Source organism: Tachysurus fulvidraco, chromosome 3 (assembly GCF_022655615.1).
Source record: "Tachysurus fulvidraco isolate hzauxx_2018 chromosome 3, HZAU_PFXX_2.0, whole genome shotgun sequence".
Lineage (NCBI taxonomy): Eukaryota > Metazoa > Chordata > Actinopteri > Siluriformes > Bagridae > Tachysurus > Tachysurus fulvidraco.
The window spans coordinates 7,096,057-7,115,408 of record NC_062520.1 but is presented as its reverse complement, the minus strand read 5'-3'; the positions used below and the strand labels follow the sequence as shown (position 1 = coordinate 7,115,408).

At 38.9% G+C, this 19,352-nt stretch overlaps 1 protein-coding gene across 4 annotated transcripts in view; it reads right to left on the bottom strand.

The window, feature by feature from the left end:
- Window positions 1-19,352, bottom strand: part of sugct (succinyl-CoA:glutarate-CoA transferase) — a 112,656-nt gene that overhangs the window by 65,725 nt on the left and 27,579 nt on the right. For all 4 annotated transcript variants that reach the window (XM_027148994.2, XM_027148996.2, XM_027148995.2 and 1 more), the window contains exon 9: window positions 9,538-9,633. In XM_027148994.2, the coding sequence (XP_027004795.2) occupies window positions 9,538-9,633 (96 nt within the window). The remainder of the gene's footprint in view (window positions 1-9,537; window positions 9,634-19,352) is intronic.

The following is a 19,352-nucleotide window of genomic DNA, read 5'->3' as shown; positions in this document are numbered from 1 at the left end:
TTGTAATTCCAGGGAGTATGAGACACGAATACACACTGGATGAGATGCTAGTAAATTTATTTTACTTAAAATAATAATTTCTGTATAAAATGTACAGACTATATTGTTCTTTATAATTAGGCCCCGAATAATCCATATCGTTTGTGTAATTACTTTTAAACGAATCGATTGCTCCTCATTTGAAGGATTTTAGTATCAGTAGTTAGTTAATTTTTCCAAGATGACACTCAAAGGCATGAAAACAACCACTACTAAATAACAGTGCATGAAGGCATGAAAACAGCTGTTTGTATTTAAACGAAACGCCATGTGAAAGGTCAGTGTCGCTTTATTGCGCTCTCCTCCTGTGCTTTTTAAGCTTTTGCTGAAGTGACAAAAAAGCTCAAGCGTAACCGAGCCACGCAGGATCGGCCTGCTGCTCTCAGGGGCTCGCTTCTGGGAGATCACGCAAAAGTCGAAGACATTTGAACTTTCCGTGACTCGGTGCATGACGTCCTGAACTCCGCTTTGCCTCTGTGCCACAAATCCCATTGAAGCTAATGTGCATGAAATGCAGCGGTAAAGTAAATTATGTGAAAGATGCTTTACTATGAAAAAGACTTTGCGGGTTCGACTTAGCCCTGCCCCTTACCCACATCTGAAAGTTCTTCCATAAGATCACGATGACAGAAATCTGTCATGAAGAAGAACTTTAATGCATGGGATTAATAGAGAGAGAGAACCACTTGGAGCCTGGACCCAGTTTAACTATTCTACTATAATAAATATTAAAATTGGTCTCTAGTCAAGCTTTACAAACATCCACTATATATCTTGCCGATCCGGGGAGGAAATTTCCGCCTAAACTTTGACATACTCTTGCATTCTTTTCCCATTGAAAAGTTCCCGACAAGGTCGAGCAATTAACACAGGATAACTGAATTGTTGTCTTGGTGTACAGTAATCTAAATGGTTAAAGGTCACGTGGAGTTTGGGTCATGATAGCTGGTCGCGCCGGCCTTTGGCTGACACTGAATGAAACACAGCTCAAGAAGGATCTCACGCAAGACGAAAAGCTTTGTGTGGCCCTTTCATTCACAGCTTATCCAACATGTGTCTGGCCAGAAGATGATCCAGAACATGTCAGTGGAAAGGAACAGACTTGGGTATGGTCTGATACAGAAAATGTTCACAGTCACCTGGATGAAGAATAAACAATAAACAATTATTTTTAAGTAAAGCATCAGTTCTGTTCAAGATGCAGGTACTGATACATTTAAGGAGGTTTTATGTATAAAATCAACACCCGTGTGTGCGAGAATTCTTTTTCTACTAGGTTAGAGAGTCTGACTCCTAACCCTAAGGTTGTGGGTTCGAGTCTCGGGCCGGCCACAACCGAAGTGCCCTTGAGAAGGGCACCAAACCCCCCCAACTGCTCCCCGGGCGCCGCAGCATAAATAGCTGCCCACTGCTCCGGGTGTGTGTTCATGGTGTGTGTGTGTTCACTGCTGTGTGTGTGTGTGTTCACTGCTGTGTGTGTGTGTTCACTGCTGTGTGTGTGTGTGTGTGTGTGTGTGTGTGTTCACTGCTGTGTGTGCACTATGGATGCGTTAAATGTAGAGAACGAATTCTGAGTATGGGTCACCGTACTTAGCCGTATGTCACGTCACTTGCAGATCACATTTCTTAGCAAACAACCATGGACAATGATGTTGTAGCTCATGCACACTAAAGTCTGATGTATGTCCTGACATGCTTTTCTGCTCACCATGGCTGTAAAGACCAGATATTTGAGTCATCAGCGTGAACGTGTCTAACCCATACTCCTCTGACCGCTCATCAATAAGATGCTTCCACCTGCAGAAGCACTGCTCACTGGATGGGTTTTGGTTTTCCAAACCATTCTCTGTGAACCATCTACAGACTCGTGTGAAAGACTCTGAAACAAACTACTGTACAGATTGGATGACTCTTGTAATCTTACTCAGGCTTTCTGAAAAAGTGAGTCAATTAAAACTAATAAAAAAAATAATAAATCATTGTTTTATATATATATATATATATATATATATATATATATATATATATATATATATATATATATATATATATAGCTGTACATAAATAAACAAATTAAAATTATAATTAAATGATAAATTAATAAAAATAACATTTAATACTGGCCAAAATGCTTAATTTATTTTAATATAATTTTTTTTGGTTGCCAGATGTCACTCACTTCCAGCAGGTTTTCTGACACCACCATGCGGAAAACAGACACTCGATTATTATTAATATTAAACGGATGAATTTATTTCTATGCTTCTACTTTTATGATTGTAATCCAGCTCTTATTCCATATATAACCAGTGCGATATGAAAAAGGACATGATCTATAACTTTTTTTTTATATATATATATATATTATTTATTTTCTTTTGTTTCATATTGGAAAAGATAAATCCCCACAGACTCCAATAACAGGTTCACAGTTGTTCCCACCATTAAAACACTGTGTTATTCATGTGCACTCTTTATGACTAAAACAGCACTGACTATGTGCATGAAATATTTTTCACACCTAATCATAGTGATGTATCTAGCATGTCTCCACTTTCCTCTCAGTCCCTCTCTTCATCTTACGGACGCAAAAAGCGTTCCCACGCTGTACGGTCCTTCAGGTCCGAAACTGCCACGGTGCATTACGCCTGAGTATCGTCAACCGCAGGCCTCATCCTAATGCTTATATGTGCGGTTCAGTCAGTTCAAAGGTCTGGAGGGGAGCTGAGAGAGTGGATCTGACAGAGCTCAAGGTTTTTGTTCGGAGGAGTCAGGAGAGGAAATAACAGTCCATAGCAGAAAATCCCCCTGTTTTTACATGAGTAGAGACTCAGCAAGTGATGAACAGTCATGGTGCCTGGAAATGTACCCAGGACAACACTCAAAGCATCCACGAGCATGAAGGTCATTTTTCTTTGGGAAAGATTACTATTAAATTCGTTAAAAAAAATTACAATTATTTATTTTATTATTTTTACATTTAATGTCTATTTGCACTTATTAATATAGCTAAATCTTCTGAATCGCTGTAAGTCTTTAAGCGATATGAATTGTCTATCTCTTGTGAAATTAAAAGGTGAGATTGCATAATACATTTGATTTAAAAGTTGATTACATTTATTAATGACAAACAACTAATGTTTTTTCTTTTCCTTCAAAACATGCAAATAGCATTCCGAATAGCTCAAGTGCATTTAAGGCATATTCACTTGATTAGGTATGATTTAGAAAAGGTGCTGGATAAAAGTATACAACCTTATCCAGAGCATGATTTCCACTAAAGGACAATATTTACATTGACATTATTTCCTGTCCGGTGTCACCCAAATGAGGATGGCGTTCACTTCTGAGTCTGGTTCTTCTCAAGGTTTCTTCCTCATATCATCTCAGGGAGGTTTTCCTTACCGGCTTTGAGACGAAGTCAATCATTAAAAGTGCTATAAAAATTTATTGAATTGGAACAAAAGGTTTTTTTTTTTCTAGAGTTAGTTGTGAAGGGGAGAAAAAAAAAAACAGTAGACAATCGGGGAAAAAAAAAAAAAAAAACAGGTTCAGAAACCCTTAAAAATAATATTTTCAGGAATCGGTCCGACATTTACAGTAGAAAAAAAAGGTTAGGCACGAGTTACTCCTGGGTTCAGCATGAAAATAGCCAGTGATATACCATGTCTCTGAATGTTATTGCGTGGCCAAGCAAATGCCCAGAGGCACATCTGTGGAAAGATCTGAAGGTAGATCAATCTGAGCTTGAGAGGATCTACCCGAAAGAAAGGGAGAAAAACGCCCAAATAGAGATGTGCAAAGCTTGTAGAGACTTTTACAATAAGACTAACGATAAGTGCTTAAAAATGTATATCCACTTATCAAATATACATAAGGGACTTCAATTTTTGGAACAATTTCTAAAAAAAAAAAAAATATTCTGCTAGTTAAATGAATCAATTCAAATCAAATCTATAGGAAGGTGTGCAAAGCTAGAGGGAACTAAATACTGTCCAAATCCACTGTACATTAATAAGTACCTTCCAATGGCTACAGCAGAAAAAGTTTGAAGGTTCTGGAGGCCATCACAGTCTCCTGACCTCGAGATCATTAAGCCGCTTTGGGGTGATCTCAAACATGCAGTTTGTGCAAGACAAAAAGATTTACAGGAACTGGGCAGCTATATCACCGGATAGAATAAAGAAAATCAGGCACAATGATTACAAAAGACTGCACGCCATCATTGATGCTTAAAGAAGTTTTGAACAGGAATTATTTCCTTATATTTCTTTCTTTCTTTCTTTCTTTCTTTCTTTCTTTCTTTCTTTCTTTCTTTCTTTCTTTCTTTTTTGGATGATTTTGCCATTCATATAAACTTGAATCCTATAAGAAAAAAAAAATACATTTGTTTTGCCTTCTCACAAAAAATAATAATAATAAAAAAGATTAAAAAAAAAGAAATTAAATAAAAATTACACATTTTGCAAATTCTCCAAAAGGTATGCAAACTTTTGAGCACAACTGACACAAACACGTACACATGGGATTTTTTTTTTTGTGCAATATACTGACCTTAAAAACTCTAACCAGATGCTGGCTGATGTTTTGGACATTAAACTGACAAGACTGTATGAAAAACATGGTTCGTGTTAAATCTATTTTACCACAAACGTTTTTTCTTCTGTTTATCCATGTGCTTCATGTTGAGCTCAGACCCAGAATGCAGACAAAAAGACACAAAACACAGTCACTGCAAGTTTCAGAGTGGTAAAATTTGCCACTGCCACGCTCCAGTGTAAAATTCCCACAAGCCTCCCTAGACAGCATGTTTAACCAGCATGCTTCCGCTGGAGTAAAGAAACCCAGGCTAAGCCTTGAGAACAAAAGCACAATCCCAGGCATCACCCCTTCACCCAGACCGAGTCTGTAGGGAGAATACAGTTGGTGAGGATGTAAAATGGGCCGAGAAGACGATAACTTGCTTTTATGAGTGATGGCTAGGAGTCGACAAACACAGCAGTCTTATGGCCACGGATCAGTGGGACGGTGATAAAGTGCAAAAGGTTTTTTACTTAAACGTTCCTTTAAACTAATAAGAAGAAATGCATAAAATTCAGCTTTAATTGATAGAAGCTCTTGAATAATACACTACTACTACAGGGAAGTCGTGGCCTAATGGTTAGAGAGTCTGACTCCCAACCCTAAGGTTGTGGGTTCGAGTCTCGGCCCGGAAATATCACGATTGGGGGGCCCTTTATAGCAAGGCACCGAACCCCCCAGCTCCCCGGTGTCACAACCAGAGGAGGGAAGGAGACTGACCCGTATGCAGGATAGCTTCAAATGAAAGGGGTTTAATAAATCATGAAGACAAACACATAAAAGACGATAACTAAACAATACAAATGACGACACTTAACAATGACTAGACATGACGAAGGGTAACGTAACTAATGATTCCACGCTGCCATAGGCAACGCGGCTCACTTAAATATAAAAAGACAATGATGATACAATAAGGATCAGGTGTGGAGACAGGGAGGGGCAGACGAAGGCGGGGCAGACACGTGACGAGGAAGGTAAACAAAGGCACGTGGCCAACAGTTCGGGCTGAGTCCTGACACCCGGGCACCGCAGCATACAGTAAATGGCTGCCCATTGCTCCGGGTGTGTGTTCATGGTGTGTGTGTGTTCACTGCTGTGTGTGTGTATGTGTGTGTGTGTGCACTTTGGATGGGTTAAATGCAGAGAACGAATTTTGGGTCACCGTACTTAGCCGTATGTCACGTCTCTTCACTACACATAAGCTAAAGCAAAAATAATAGAAATGGTGTGAAGTTATGAATAAGAAGTGGTGCAAGTCTGGATTTGCTCATGACCTGTTTTTATTTAACGTATTGGGGAAAAAAAATCAAAACTTTTAAATAAATATCTGATGATTCATGTTTGAGTCATGTTTAAAGATGCTGTAAATACCATCCCAACACAAAAGATTCCCAATAGCTGAATTTTGTTTTAGATGGTCAGGACAATTAAAAACAACTAATCTTTGTCCGTTCCGTTGTGTAGCGACAGAAAAAAAAAGTAACCTGCTAACGACTTTATAAAAACGAGCCGCTCGAGGGCACGTGTAAGTAATTTCATCATGAGGAAAAGATATGGACAAGACAGTAAAATAAAGCCCCATGTGTAAAAGATTTGAGGAAATTTAACAAGAACAGCTCACGAGAAAGAAAACGATCTACAATCCAAATCGAACCCAAAGATGAACACAAAAGGACTCTTGTTCTGATCACACACTCCAATAACTGCTGAACAGTTTCCTGTCATGAGAGAGCGCACAAGAGAGTGTGTGAGAGAGAGAGAGAGAGAGAGAGAGAGAGAGAGAGAGAGAGAGAGAGAGAGAGAGAGAGAAACAAGGAGATGAGAGAGAGTGAGGGGGAACACAAGAAATGGAGACAAGAGAGAGAGAGAGAGAGAGAGAGAGAGAGAGAGAGAGAGTATATATATATATACAAATCAATGTAGACAAGATAAATATATATAGAGAGAGAGATATAGATATAGATAGAGAAAGGGATAAGAGAGATAGATAGAGAGAGAGAGAGTAGGAGATAGATATATATATAACACAATGCATTGAACAAAGTATAAAATATATATAAGTGGTCAATACATGTATATATAGGATATAGAGAGAGAAAGAGAGAAGAGAGCAGAGAAACCACATACACAAGCATGTTAGTAGAATGAGAGAAAAAGAGTGAGAGAGAGAGAACAGAAGACATGGAGACAAGATAAAAGAGAGAGAGAACAAATCAGAGAGAGAGAGAGAGAGAGAGAGAGAGAGAGAGAACACAAGACATGGAGATGAGAGAAAAAGAGTGTAGAGATAAACAGAATGGAGACAAGATAAAAGAGAGAGAGAACAAATCAGAGAGATATAGAATAGATAGAGATAGATATAGAGAGAGAGAGATATAGAGAACACAATACATTTATACAAGTAGAAGCGATAATTGACAATACATGTATATGAGAGAAAAATATCTATAGAGATTATATGAGATATATAGATATATATATATAGATATATATAGATATATATATAGATTCATTTATATTATATAAATTTAAATTGATAGATATGTGAGACATGACATTTATATAAAGATATTATCTCACCAATTACATTTAGTCAAATATATATACACAACAGATAGAGATATATATATATTATATATATAGATAAGATATATATATATATATATATATATATATATTATCGTGAAAAAGAGCAGCCACTGATCTAAAGCCCCTGACAGTTAAAACAGAGCAGGTTAAGAAACATGCGCTCTGCTGTAACTCAGTGCAGCTTTGTGCTTCAGGTAAAGCAGAACAGCCAAAGCAGTCAGCAGGGAGACAGATGGACAGACTCATGGAGCATAATAAAGAGCACACAGTGACCTGCTGCATCAAACTGCTGCTGATTTACAGAGCAGCATGAAAGAAGACCGAGTCCACAGGACGAATGTGAGGCGTCGAAACTGAGAAAACCCGCCCAAAAAAAACAGACATTAACGGCTTAGCGATCATTTTAACGGCTTGTTGTTTCGGGGTGAACGATCACACAAAGTGTACAGGATGTGCCAAAGATGCCGAGAAGGTCAGATGCATAAACCATTTGCTTTACTGCTGAAAGGTAACAGTCATAACTGTGTCTGGAGTTTCAGAACAGTGAGGACATTATTCCATACAAGATGAAGCTAGAATTGTCAATAAATGCTCCAAGATTATTACGAGAACATCAGGAAAAAATGTCTATTGAATAAATTCTAATTCATTCCTTCATCTAGAGCATCAGCTAGACCTCATCTGAACTCCGCATCTTATTTCTTAATGATTTATAAAAACAATAAATTAATAAAAAAAAATGTTCAAGACTAATGAGGATTCGTGTAGACGAGAATAGAAGCTTTTATTTTGTTAAATTCTTTCTTCAGATATCCCAACTTTGGAGGTTGAGGTCAGAAGCACAGGGTCAGCAATGATACAGTACCACTGGAGCAGAAAGGGTTAAGGGCCTTGCTCAAGGGCCCAACAGTGACTGACCTGAGGATCTGTTTCCCCCTCCCCCCATCCCCCCTTTAAAGAATAGAAGTGCTTTGACACAGAATGAGATTCTCGTCCCGTATCCCGATGGCCGAAGTCTACGCGGCAGCTGCTAAGGACATACTGTTCCCTTGGTGTGCTGCTGTTAAAATCTTTTAATAAAGACCAAAAGGAACGAAACAGCCTGGTCAGTCACACGGAGAACATCTGGGCCACACGAAAGCATACCTTAAAGCGAGCACCGGCAAATCACAACTAAAATTAATGGCCAGAGGGTGTGCTGGGTGCGGAGTGAGCTTTACGTACACTTTATTTAGATGGACGACCGAGTAAGGAGCCACTGAGCAATCGCTCATTCATCAAAGAAGCCACGGAGTTACATTCGCCGCATTTGGTAGACGTCCTTATCCAGAGTGAATACAGTACAGAATGAATACATTAACACTAGTTCGCTAGGTTTACAGGCTTGTGCAAGTGTTTCAGGAAGAGAGAGGTCTTCACTCGATCTGTTTACCGTCAAGTGAAAATAGTGTTAAAAAAATTATTCGATTTTCACGGGCTGCTTCTTAACTTCCTAGACTTATTAGGACTACAATGCATCAATACTGTATGGCTCAAGCACTCAGTTCGACTGCTGCTCAGCCATCAGAGGAATGTTCATAACGCTCTTAACTGGTGTCACGGGATCCCAGAGTTTATGGAGAACGAATCCTATAAATATTCATAGTATGTCATTAAATGTATCGTTTGGGACCGAAAAACACCGGTTTTACCAATTGTGGATCATTTTATTAACCCAGTACACCAGCTTTCCTTTTCATCGGCAGAATGGAAATCCATGTATGGGAATATTTCATTCAGTATAAACTAATAATGTTTTTTTTTTGTTTTTTAATTGTCCACAAGTCAGGACTCTGCTGGCTTTCTGAGTGTTGTGTGTTTTCGCCTCTGTTGAGAACCTTACATGCGGTGGGGGGTGGGGGTGGGGTGGGGGGGTATGTTTCTATAAATACATTGGCCCTAATAGATTGGGAATGGCTTAAGAAATAAATAATAAAAACAAAATCCACTGTGGACTGGGACAAGAAGTGCTAAACATGGACACTACGAAACAGGCAGAAATCCCATTCCTTGGCCTCTGGTATAAAGAATTACAAAGAGATTATATGAAGTATAAAGACGGAATATTGCTTTTTATTAATCGTCATACTACCATCTTCCCATTCGTCTTGGAATCGTTTCAGGGTTAATGAAGTTTTTTGCTTTCATTTTTCAATTCATTTATAATCCTTTTATTTCCAATGTATTCTATTCAGCTATTTATTTTATTCATTATAAATGTGCGTCACTTACGCAAAGCACCTTGACAAAAATAAAAACCACCATCATGAATCCCTATACGTTTACCTGGTACGGGACGATACTCTCGTGAGCCGTTCCCCATCGTCTAGCCTCTTGTCCTGCATTGAGGTAATTCGCAGCAATGTGAGTGAGGCAAGCCACCTGGAAAATAAAAAAAAGTACAAGTGTTTTAAATCGCCTGATTTGTCAGTAAGCTCATTACACCCTGCTGCTGGAGAATCTCAATGAACACACGTCGCTGCCCCCCCCCCTTCCTGCACAAGGAAACACAGGTGAAATGGTGAAATCCAATCAACCTCCAACCTTACAATGTGTAACACTGACCTCTTGAGCTTGCAGGGAAAGGGGAAAAAAAATAAAAATAAAACCTTGAATTTATTAGCTCGTCTGTTTGAAGACCAAAGAGAGATTTTATGATGCCCAGGTGAGAAAAGGAGAGATGACTAGGCAGCTGAAATAATATTTTTGTGAAAAAAAAAGGTCTTTAAATTTGTGGACACAAACTGTAACAGGAAGACGGAAAACTTGCAGAGATTAAAAGAAAGAAAGTCCATGAAGATTTGATGCAATGTCAGTGCAGCATCTCCAGGAAAATGGCCCATGTCGTTCTCAAGGCCAGCCAGACCTCCACAGTAATCCTGTCTGGCTGCGAGCCCTGTGTTTAACCCACGTATCACATCACAGCTGCTCTGTTCCACTGACCACCTCATATCCTCAAAGTCCTCATATCCTCACACATGTTTTTTTTTTTTAAACTCAGCAAGAAAAGCATAAATATCGATTATTAAAACATGAACCTTTGTAAATTTATGACATAATTATGTCATAGTATCTGTGATACTAAGGAGATCCGAAGTCCATGATCCTTACACCAATACAACATTTAACTGACTGTATATTACAATCACACCCCCAGTGTCACCCATATGAGGATGGGTCCCCCTTGAGTCCGGTTCCTCTCAAGGTTTCTTCCTTTACCAATTTAAGGGAGTTTTTCCTTGCCACTGCTGCCTGAGTCACCTCAGACTTGCTCATAGGGGAATAAATACGTACAGATTGTGAACTATATACATCTAATAATAACCTAGAATTTTTATTCTGTAAATTCTTATTTCTTTTATTATTTGTTATTTCCTTTATCATTAATTATGTCTTCCTTCTGCTCTATGTTTATGCTCTGTAAAGCTGCTTTGAGACAATGTCTATTGTAAAAAGCGCTATACAAATAAACTTGAATTGAATTGAATTGAACATAAAGTGACGTGACATACGGCTAAGTATGAGTAAGGCTAACCCATACTCAGAATGCGTTCTCTGCATTTAACCCATCCAAAGTGTGCACACACACAGCAGTGAACACACACCTGGAGCAGTGGGCAGCCAATTCGGCACCCGGGGAGCAGTTGGGGGGGTTCGGTGCCTTGCTCAAGGGCACCTCGGTCGTGGCCGGCCCGAGACTCAAACCCACAACCTTAGGGTTAGGAGTCAGACTCTCTGACCATTAAGCCACGACTGCCCCATTAGGCCACGACATGGCAACAGTAATATATTGTTACTTCATCCATATTTTTTTCACATCTTCTCCTGAGATTTTTTATTTTATTTTATTTTTTTTTTATCATAGTCACGATATTATATCTGTTTTTCCAAAAAAAAACAAACAAAAAAAAAAACGGTCTGCTCGTAGTAATCTTTAATATCCTGTTCTTCTATTTAGAAAAAAAAAAAATACTACACTGCAGTGCTGTTGAATTAAATCACACATGTAAGAAGTCTTTAACAGTCCTGGGAGGAGCATCCGAGCATGAAGCCGGTCATGATTTACAGTTACTCGGTAACATGACAGACTGCAGCATTTGTCTGATCAAATTCAAGAGAGGGAGGAGAAATGCTGGTAATGAAAGGACTGTTTACATCCACGTTAACATACTGGATACCGGGAACTGATGTATTGTGTGGATTTTCCCCCTATGTTTTAAATGTGACTATAAATAAAGCAGGGAAAAAAAAAGGCGGCATGAATAACAGCGTGCGCTAGATGCCAAAAGGAAATTTCAATTTCTTGCAAATTTAATGGACAATCAAGTACTTTAATCAGATTATAAGACTCCTTTAAGCAAAACCTTCATGCAGCTTTTATCTTAGGAGCACAAGATTGTTTCCCCGTTAAATAAATGGCCACATGCAGCATACGAATGTAAAGTTAAGGCGTTTTTTGTTTTTTTTTTCAAGCCGCGAGACCTTATTGAGAGATTTCAGGTTTCCTCCACCCTCCTATTCATGTAAAGTCAAACATCAGATGTTCACTCAGGTTCAAATCAGATTTCACCCTAAACTATATATATATAAAAAAAAGGGTTACTTTGTTGGGTTCAGAATCAGAATCGCATTAAGTTTATTACACTAAAGCAGCAAAGCAACATCTATATTCATTACATGATCGTTTAAGTATATTTACTCGCTTTGATCTACAACTGCTTTCAATTTGGTTCGGCGGCGCTCCCGATGGGAAACGCTCAGACAGCCCACTGCGGTTATACACACTGTCCCTTTCCAGTTCATGCCAATATTTATATAAAAAAAAACACCCTGCACTCAAAGACCCCACAGAGGGACGGCCAAAAAGCCAGAGCTTCATCCATTCATTCTCCTCACATTCACAAGTCTTCATGTGTGCTAATCACGCTGCCCGTTTCATTTAAACACCACATTATTTTTAGGAAGCAGATATGTAATCGCCAAGAAACGGTAAATACCAGTGAAAAATCTGCTATGCACATGTTTTCCCAACCTTATTATTCGCAATTAAACCAAAAACCAAACCAAAAAAAATAAATAAATAAAAGAATAGTACTCAAAGTACTCTCTTCTTTGAGAGATTATGTCTTGTACTTGGCATTACATCGAAGTAATAAAGAAACCTTTCAAGATATTTTCCCTTACCATGAAAGACAACTAATCCGTTAAAAACAAACTTTATTTTTTTTTTTGTTTTTCCTACAATTTTTTTTTTTTTAAATAAAAACTACGCATCCTCACAGTCTGTTTCCCCTTAGCATCGGTAGCAGCTCGCTCAGTGCAGTAAAATGTACTCCTAATGCCAAAAGCTAAAGTTCCTTCTAAACATCTTAACTAGTACCTTATTCATTAAATTATACAATTTTCTACACTAAATATCTAAACCGCTCGCATTAGGGGATTTCAACACGTGGCCGAAGGGAGCTTTATTCGACGGACGCAAATGCTAACGACGTCTGCATCCCACTGGGATAAAGGGAAGTAAAATAAAACTAATGTTTACCTTCTATCATATCTATAAGCTCATGGTTGTGCTTCTGTAAATGTTCTCCATTACAGCGTCCAGGCGTTTCAGTGCTAGATGCATAAGAGATGAGGGTCAGTATTCTTGGGTTGCTCAGATCTCGTTTAGCAAGAGTTGTGACCCCCCATAGCCCCGGGCACAGAGATAAAGCGGATACATCCTATATCTTAATCCATCCCCTTTAGCCATTGTAGAAACAAGCACAGGCATAAACAGCTACAGCAGAGCCTCAGAGCACCTTAGCTTTAAAGTCAAGCCGAGCCAAAGCAACACTTTAAAGAAAAACAGAAAAAAAGGCAGACAATTAAAAACGCATGAGGAGTAAAAAGGGCAAGAGTCCAAGAAAGTATTCACAAAACATGGTGCAAGAGATGGGGGGTGGGGATCGGGGGGGGTTTGGGGGGTGGGAGGGGATGTACTTCGGGGGTTTGAGTCTGGGGGGGAAAAAAACTCCAAGTAAACCACAACAGACAGGCTACAAACAACTGCATTATGGGAACACTTTCTTTGAAACCACATCCTTTAGTTGAACCGGTATCATCCAAGAGACATGGACTCACGGTTTGGTTCTGTGCAAAGTGCCAAGATGTCAGTTGCGGGACAAGAGGAATGGAAAAATAGCGCACTGACATGTTCCAGCACATTTGAAAGAATTCTTATGTGAATCGAAAGCATTTTGACATGACTGGCGAATACGAGTCCAAACGTTCGTCACGTATCGTGAAGGGTAACAGACGCATTTCGGTTATGAATCAACTCGCTAGAAACTTATGTGCAATCTGCAGCACTGAAGTGAAGAAAACGTCAGGTCTGATTCGGTTTAAGAGGAAACATACGTATGACTGTATAAAATGCGTTACCCAACTCCCTGTGGCCAAAACGTCCATGACAGAGGAGACGTTCGGCAGTCAAGTGTCCGTTGAAAGTACCGCTGCTCACAGTTAGTAGCGTGTGGAAAGAGTCAGTGATGTTCTTTATTATTTATTAGTTACAGTAACTCCCTCTTTCATTCTGTGTAAACACACATTTTATTTTCTTACTTATATACTTATTTCTTACTTATATACTTTATACTTACACCATAGCCTTGTTCTCAAATCTGATTGGTCAGAAGTTATAAACTAAATAAAAAAAAAAAGTACTGGCTGTAATTCAGATATGATCGTTCTTCTACCTTACGGTTGCTATAGTAACAATGCGTTCTTTAGGAATTGCGGGGTGGATGCTAAAACGACGAATAAATGATAAAAGACGATATAGCAGATCGTTAATTAAGAAAAGCGTACAGTATGGTGAAAATTCTTGTAAGTACCATGGAAAAAATATTTTTTGGACAGAGGACAAGCTTCCCTTCTTGTTGTCTTATCGAATTAGAGAGGAAAGAACGAGAGACTGGAGATGTATGGCGCGTCATTTAATACACACAATTTGAATTGTGTTAGTAAAGAAAAACAAAAAAAACATTATAGTGACATGCGATACATAATGTATATGGTCATTATTGCTTATTAGTTATACATCAGGACATTTACACAGCCAAATAAATAAATAAATAAATAAATAAATAAATAAATAAATAAATCCTTAGCAAGTGAAAGAATTTTGTATGTGGGCAAATTTAGATTATTATAAATTACATAAGATTATAAACCACCCCAATTTCAAGCTTTAGTTTATTTTTTCTATTACCAAACTTAATGGCTTAAAATTATGAAATTGTCCGACACCAGAACATCCAGATCAAGACTGGAATTAGATAAAATACCTAGAACTATTTTTCGTCATACATTAAATCGATTGTAATTTTTTTTAAGAAAAATAATTCTTGATCAATTTGACTTCATTTAAAAGATTTAAGTAATTGTTGCACTCGGGGAAGAATTGTAAAGTAAAAGTCCCATTAGTCATTTACTTACAGACTTTTTTGGGCATTTCTGGATCATCCCTACAAAAGATGACGCAGATAAAGGAATTTTTCATCACTGTAGACGTGAGCAGTACAGAAGTAATTCAAGGTCCAGAGATGCTTCTGTTACCTATTTCACCAGAACAAAGTGGAAAATCTTTGTCTAGCATCCTGTCTATGGAAATTAGCACACGTGAGAATCATTCCCGAATTCCTTGAATGTCCTGGCTGAGCTTTGAAAGCACACATTACGTAAAAGGTTCCGGCCGACTGAGCTCAGTATTCTGCAGACGAGGAACAGATTTATTTTATTTGCGCACTTGGGTTTGACTAAACGCCGTAATATCTCATTCCTTATATTACACAAATGGATCAAATATATACACGTTAAAATCCAACAATCACTGTGCACGTAGAATGTAATGAAAATAAAACCATGTTTTGTGAGTTTTGGCTTTGCCCGTTAAAGGAAATAATCCTTGTAATTATAAATGATTCTGAACTGTTATAGTCTCAGTCTGTATTAAACCAAAACACTATCAGATGTGTAGAGCAGAGAGCTTTGTATTGTTGAAGACATGAATGCTTCTGTGTGTCCATCTACAAGTTCAGGTCTGAGTTTAATGAATTCACATGGAAACAATGAAAACCATCTGAAGTGGAAGAATGAGAGGATTCAAGTCTGCTTCACAGCAGGCACTACAATGGTACAAAGACCACTAACAAATAAAAGATCTACTCCTATTCCAATTGCAGTAAGAATAAAGACTAAGGGACAACTCTAAAGTCATTAGGCACACTTATGGTTGTTGTTTTCTCATGTACGGAATGACATCGCATCAAGTGTCGGCCGTGTAACTACCGCCTGAGCCGTTTCTAAACATGGACTGAATAATAAAGGATATCAGCAGGCACGCAGTTCTAGATCGGGGTTTAAGGATGTTTAAAACAAGGAAAGGATTTTCTGAAGCGTTATCTAATCTGATTCGTGCGGATAAGTCCGTCTCTATTCTGGTCTAACAAAACGTTTCCTTTCTACTTCCATAGTTTTGTTCCATAGCACTGATTTTCTGTAGTGCTATTGTCCAGGGGGTCATGTGGAGCTCGAGCCTGTCCCAGGGGATTCTGGGTACCAGGCAGAGGCCACCCTTGATGAGGTGCCAATCCATTGCAGAGCACAAGCCCAACCCCCATTTATCTGATGCCAATCAGCCTACAACACATGTATTTGGACTGAGCTCCTGGACGAAACCCCTGAAGCACAGAAGAGAACATGCTGACAAGATGCACAAAGAGGCAGGAACTTAAACCCCAAACCCAGATGTAAGACAAACGTTAAATATGCCATCGTGCTCCTCATACCGATCAAAAAAAAAAGAAACCCACACACAGCAAGCCCCCCCATCCCTGCTCAATCAAGACACAAGCCAATTTATCTGAATGTGACTTGCCCAAGTGTCTTAAAAAATGTTTAATACATTACTTCTGTCACTTGATAGGAACTTAGACACTTTAAATAGGTTAATAGTCAGTAGACAATAAAAGAAAGCCATGCAGCATTAATCACAACTCAATCAAAACAATTTTACAGTAAAATATAATTAACCAAACTAGTTGAGTATTGATTTGAACTCAGCCAGTTCAGTGTAATCTCTGATATGTTTGGGAAGAGCTGTTGAGTGCGAGAGGGCATCTATGGCTAAGCTCTATTGCTCCAGTGCTTCGTTTCCAGTGGTTCAAACTGGAATTTGGCATCAGAAGAACAGAGACTACACAAAGGCATGTGATATTGAAGCAAATGTACAAAAGACCTGGTTATGAAGTCCTCGAGTAAGTGAAAAGTAGGACTTTAAACCATATCTGATGTGACACCGGAATGCGAAGAAGCTTCTGGAGGATGGAGTAACACTGTATGGTCAGAAGAGCATGGATGAGTGAGCAGGCTGAAAGAGAAGAAATATAACTAGAAGAAAATGTGAATGCAGAAAATGTGAATGGTGCTTGCACGTGGCAAGTTCCCCTCATCGTGCTGAGTGTTTTGATATGTCACATTATTCATGTTGTGCTAAATTTTGATTTTGCACAACATTATTCATGTTGTGCTAAATTTTGATTTTGCATATTTTGGGGGCGGGGCTGCGGCACAACCGGAAAGCCAGTGGGTACACCAATTTAAACCTTTGTTCAGAGTATCACCATAAAGATGCTGGCCGTGTTTGGTGTAGATAGTTCAAAAGCTTGGCGAGTTATAAACCTCCAAAGTTTATAATGGGAGTCTATGGGAAAAAGGCCAATTTGAGACCTGGTACCGGAAGTACCGGTACTCGGATCACCTTCTACTCCGTCCCAGGTCACAGATTTTAAGCGACAGCAACATTGTCAAAGACTGAAAAACCTTGTAAATAAACAACCAATAAACAACCAACATGTAAAAGTAAAGTGTTTACTCTGCATTATTATGCAATCACATGAAAAGCCACTATATAGCCAATTTTCTGCAAGTGCCATATTCGCACTCTCCTTCAAACTGAAATGTTAGAAATTAGTTCTGCGAGGTTCAAACATTTTCTACAATTTGATATAAACAAACAAACAAACAAACAACAAACAAACAAAAAAAACAATCGTGAGCGGTGAAAAAACAAAACGAGTTTAGTGAATCATACCGAGCAGCATCAAGGTGTAACAAAAGACTTAGGAAAGACATCAGGATCCACGCGTCAACATTGCAATGCAAAGTGCACTCAAAAACGAGCAAACGTCATAATCAACAAGCTTCGAATACCGTCAAGAAAGCAGTCGGACAACAAATGTCACACATTAAAACACAAGCGAGGTAATCAAAATAACACGTGCAGAACGTAACCTGACTAAGATATAGCAGCGAGACTTCACTAACTCTAAACCACATGCTTATATAGTCCATGACCGGAACGTACAAGAAAAATTCGAACAGGAGGTGAACAACAAAGGTTAGAAGAATCCCGATATTGACATCTGCTGGGGAGGAGGCTTATTGCCCCGGGGTGTTATGACAAGAGAAATTCATTTTCCCATTTTCTGATCTCATCCCAAACATGCAGAAACACAATCCAGCAGGTTAACACTAGGAGAAAAGTAAAGGGAATAATCCAGAACATTAGATATATCTAATAAAATCATCTGAGATAGAAAACCCTCACCAATGAGAAAAATATGGAACAACAAGTACATCTCCGAACTAAAATGCAAATATCTGTTAAATCGAATTAAGCACGGAGAACAAGAGATTCGTGATTAAGAACAAAGACAGAAAAAAAAAAGATGGGACTTTCTGGCCGTCTAGAGATTTATAATCGCAAGCGTCTGGTCACTGGCGCAGAAGCTTGACCGCTGCATTATTCCAAAAGTTCATGGAACAGTCTGACATGTTCCTGAGCCAAAATAGAAGTCTGTGTGTTTACATGGTAGGAAATGCATAAGCAGAACATAAAGCATTCGGTAACAGCAACAGTGTCAGCGTCTGACTTGTACATCACCTTGTCACCTAATGAAAGCTCACTTTGAAGTAAACTCGCCTCCGGGATCGCGGCAACATGCCGTCAAGAGACAGCCACTTTCACCTGGCGACATGTAAACTGTATGCTCTTTCACACTCTATTGATTTCTAAGGCATTAGCGGTTCAACAGCTGAGCTGTCTACGTGTGGTGCTAGAGCATCTGCTATGTTTACTTATGATGTTTCTCCCATAATCAGGCATTAAATTTGGATACAGATTTACAGATGCTGACTGGTTTCTTACAAGATAACAAAACCTTGCACATGTATTTTCCCATATCCACATCCACATCAACAAAAACTTAATTTAAACAATGAAAGTGCAGAATATTCCTATTGCAAACATATGTTGGCTGCAATTACAGCAATTCTTCTGGGATATCTCTCAGCTTGAATGGAGAAAGTCCGTGAGCAGAAATTTTCAAATATTATCAAAGATCAAACTGAATAGAAGTCTGCGACAGTCTATGGAGCTTTTTACACCTGGTCACTTCATGCGTTTTCTGTGATCAGATAGCTATCCGACGGTAAAAAGACCAGGTCTAAATGCCCTCCGAAACGTTTTCGAGACGGATATAAATCCGATCGTTCAAACCCCTTCAGGAGGTGGTCTGGGACGCATTTCAGATGAAACTGGACAGGTGTAAATGAATGTGGTTGTTCAAGCCACATACGTCAGCGCTATACTCCTCCCAAATGGAAGTACGTCACTCGCAAGTGACTCACGAGTCGTGCATCGTGCCAGAAACAGAAATGAGGTAAAATATATTTGCATTTTGGGCGGGAGTAGGAAGATCGGATCGATATCCGATTCCCCGAGACGCATTTATGTGGCCTAATGTAAATGGAACAGTTTTAACAAATCAGATAGCTATCGGATCAGAGAAAACACATGAAGTGACCAGGTGTAATGTAAAAAGGCCCTGACACAGTCAGGTATTTGGTGTTGAACCATTTGGCTCGACCTTTGACAGCATGCTTAGGGTCAATGCTCTGAACGTCTACTCGTTCCCAAGTGGACAGTGTAACAAGATTTCCTCAAAGATTTGCTTCCAGCCATCTCGCCCACAACCCTGACGAGTTTCAGAGCTGAT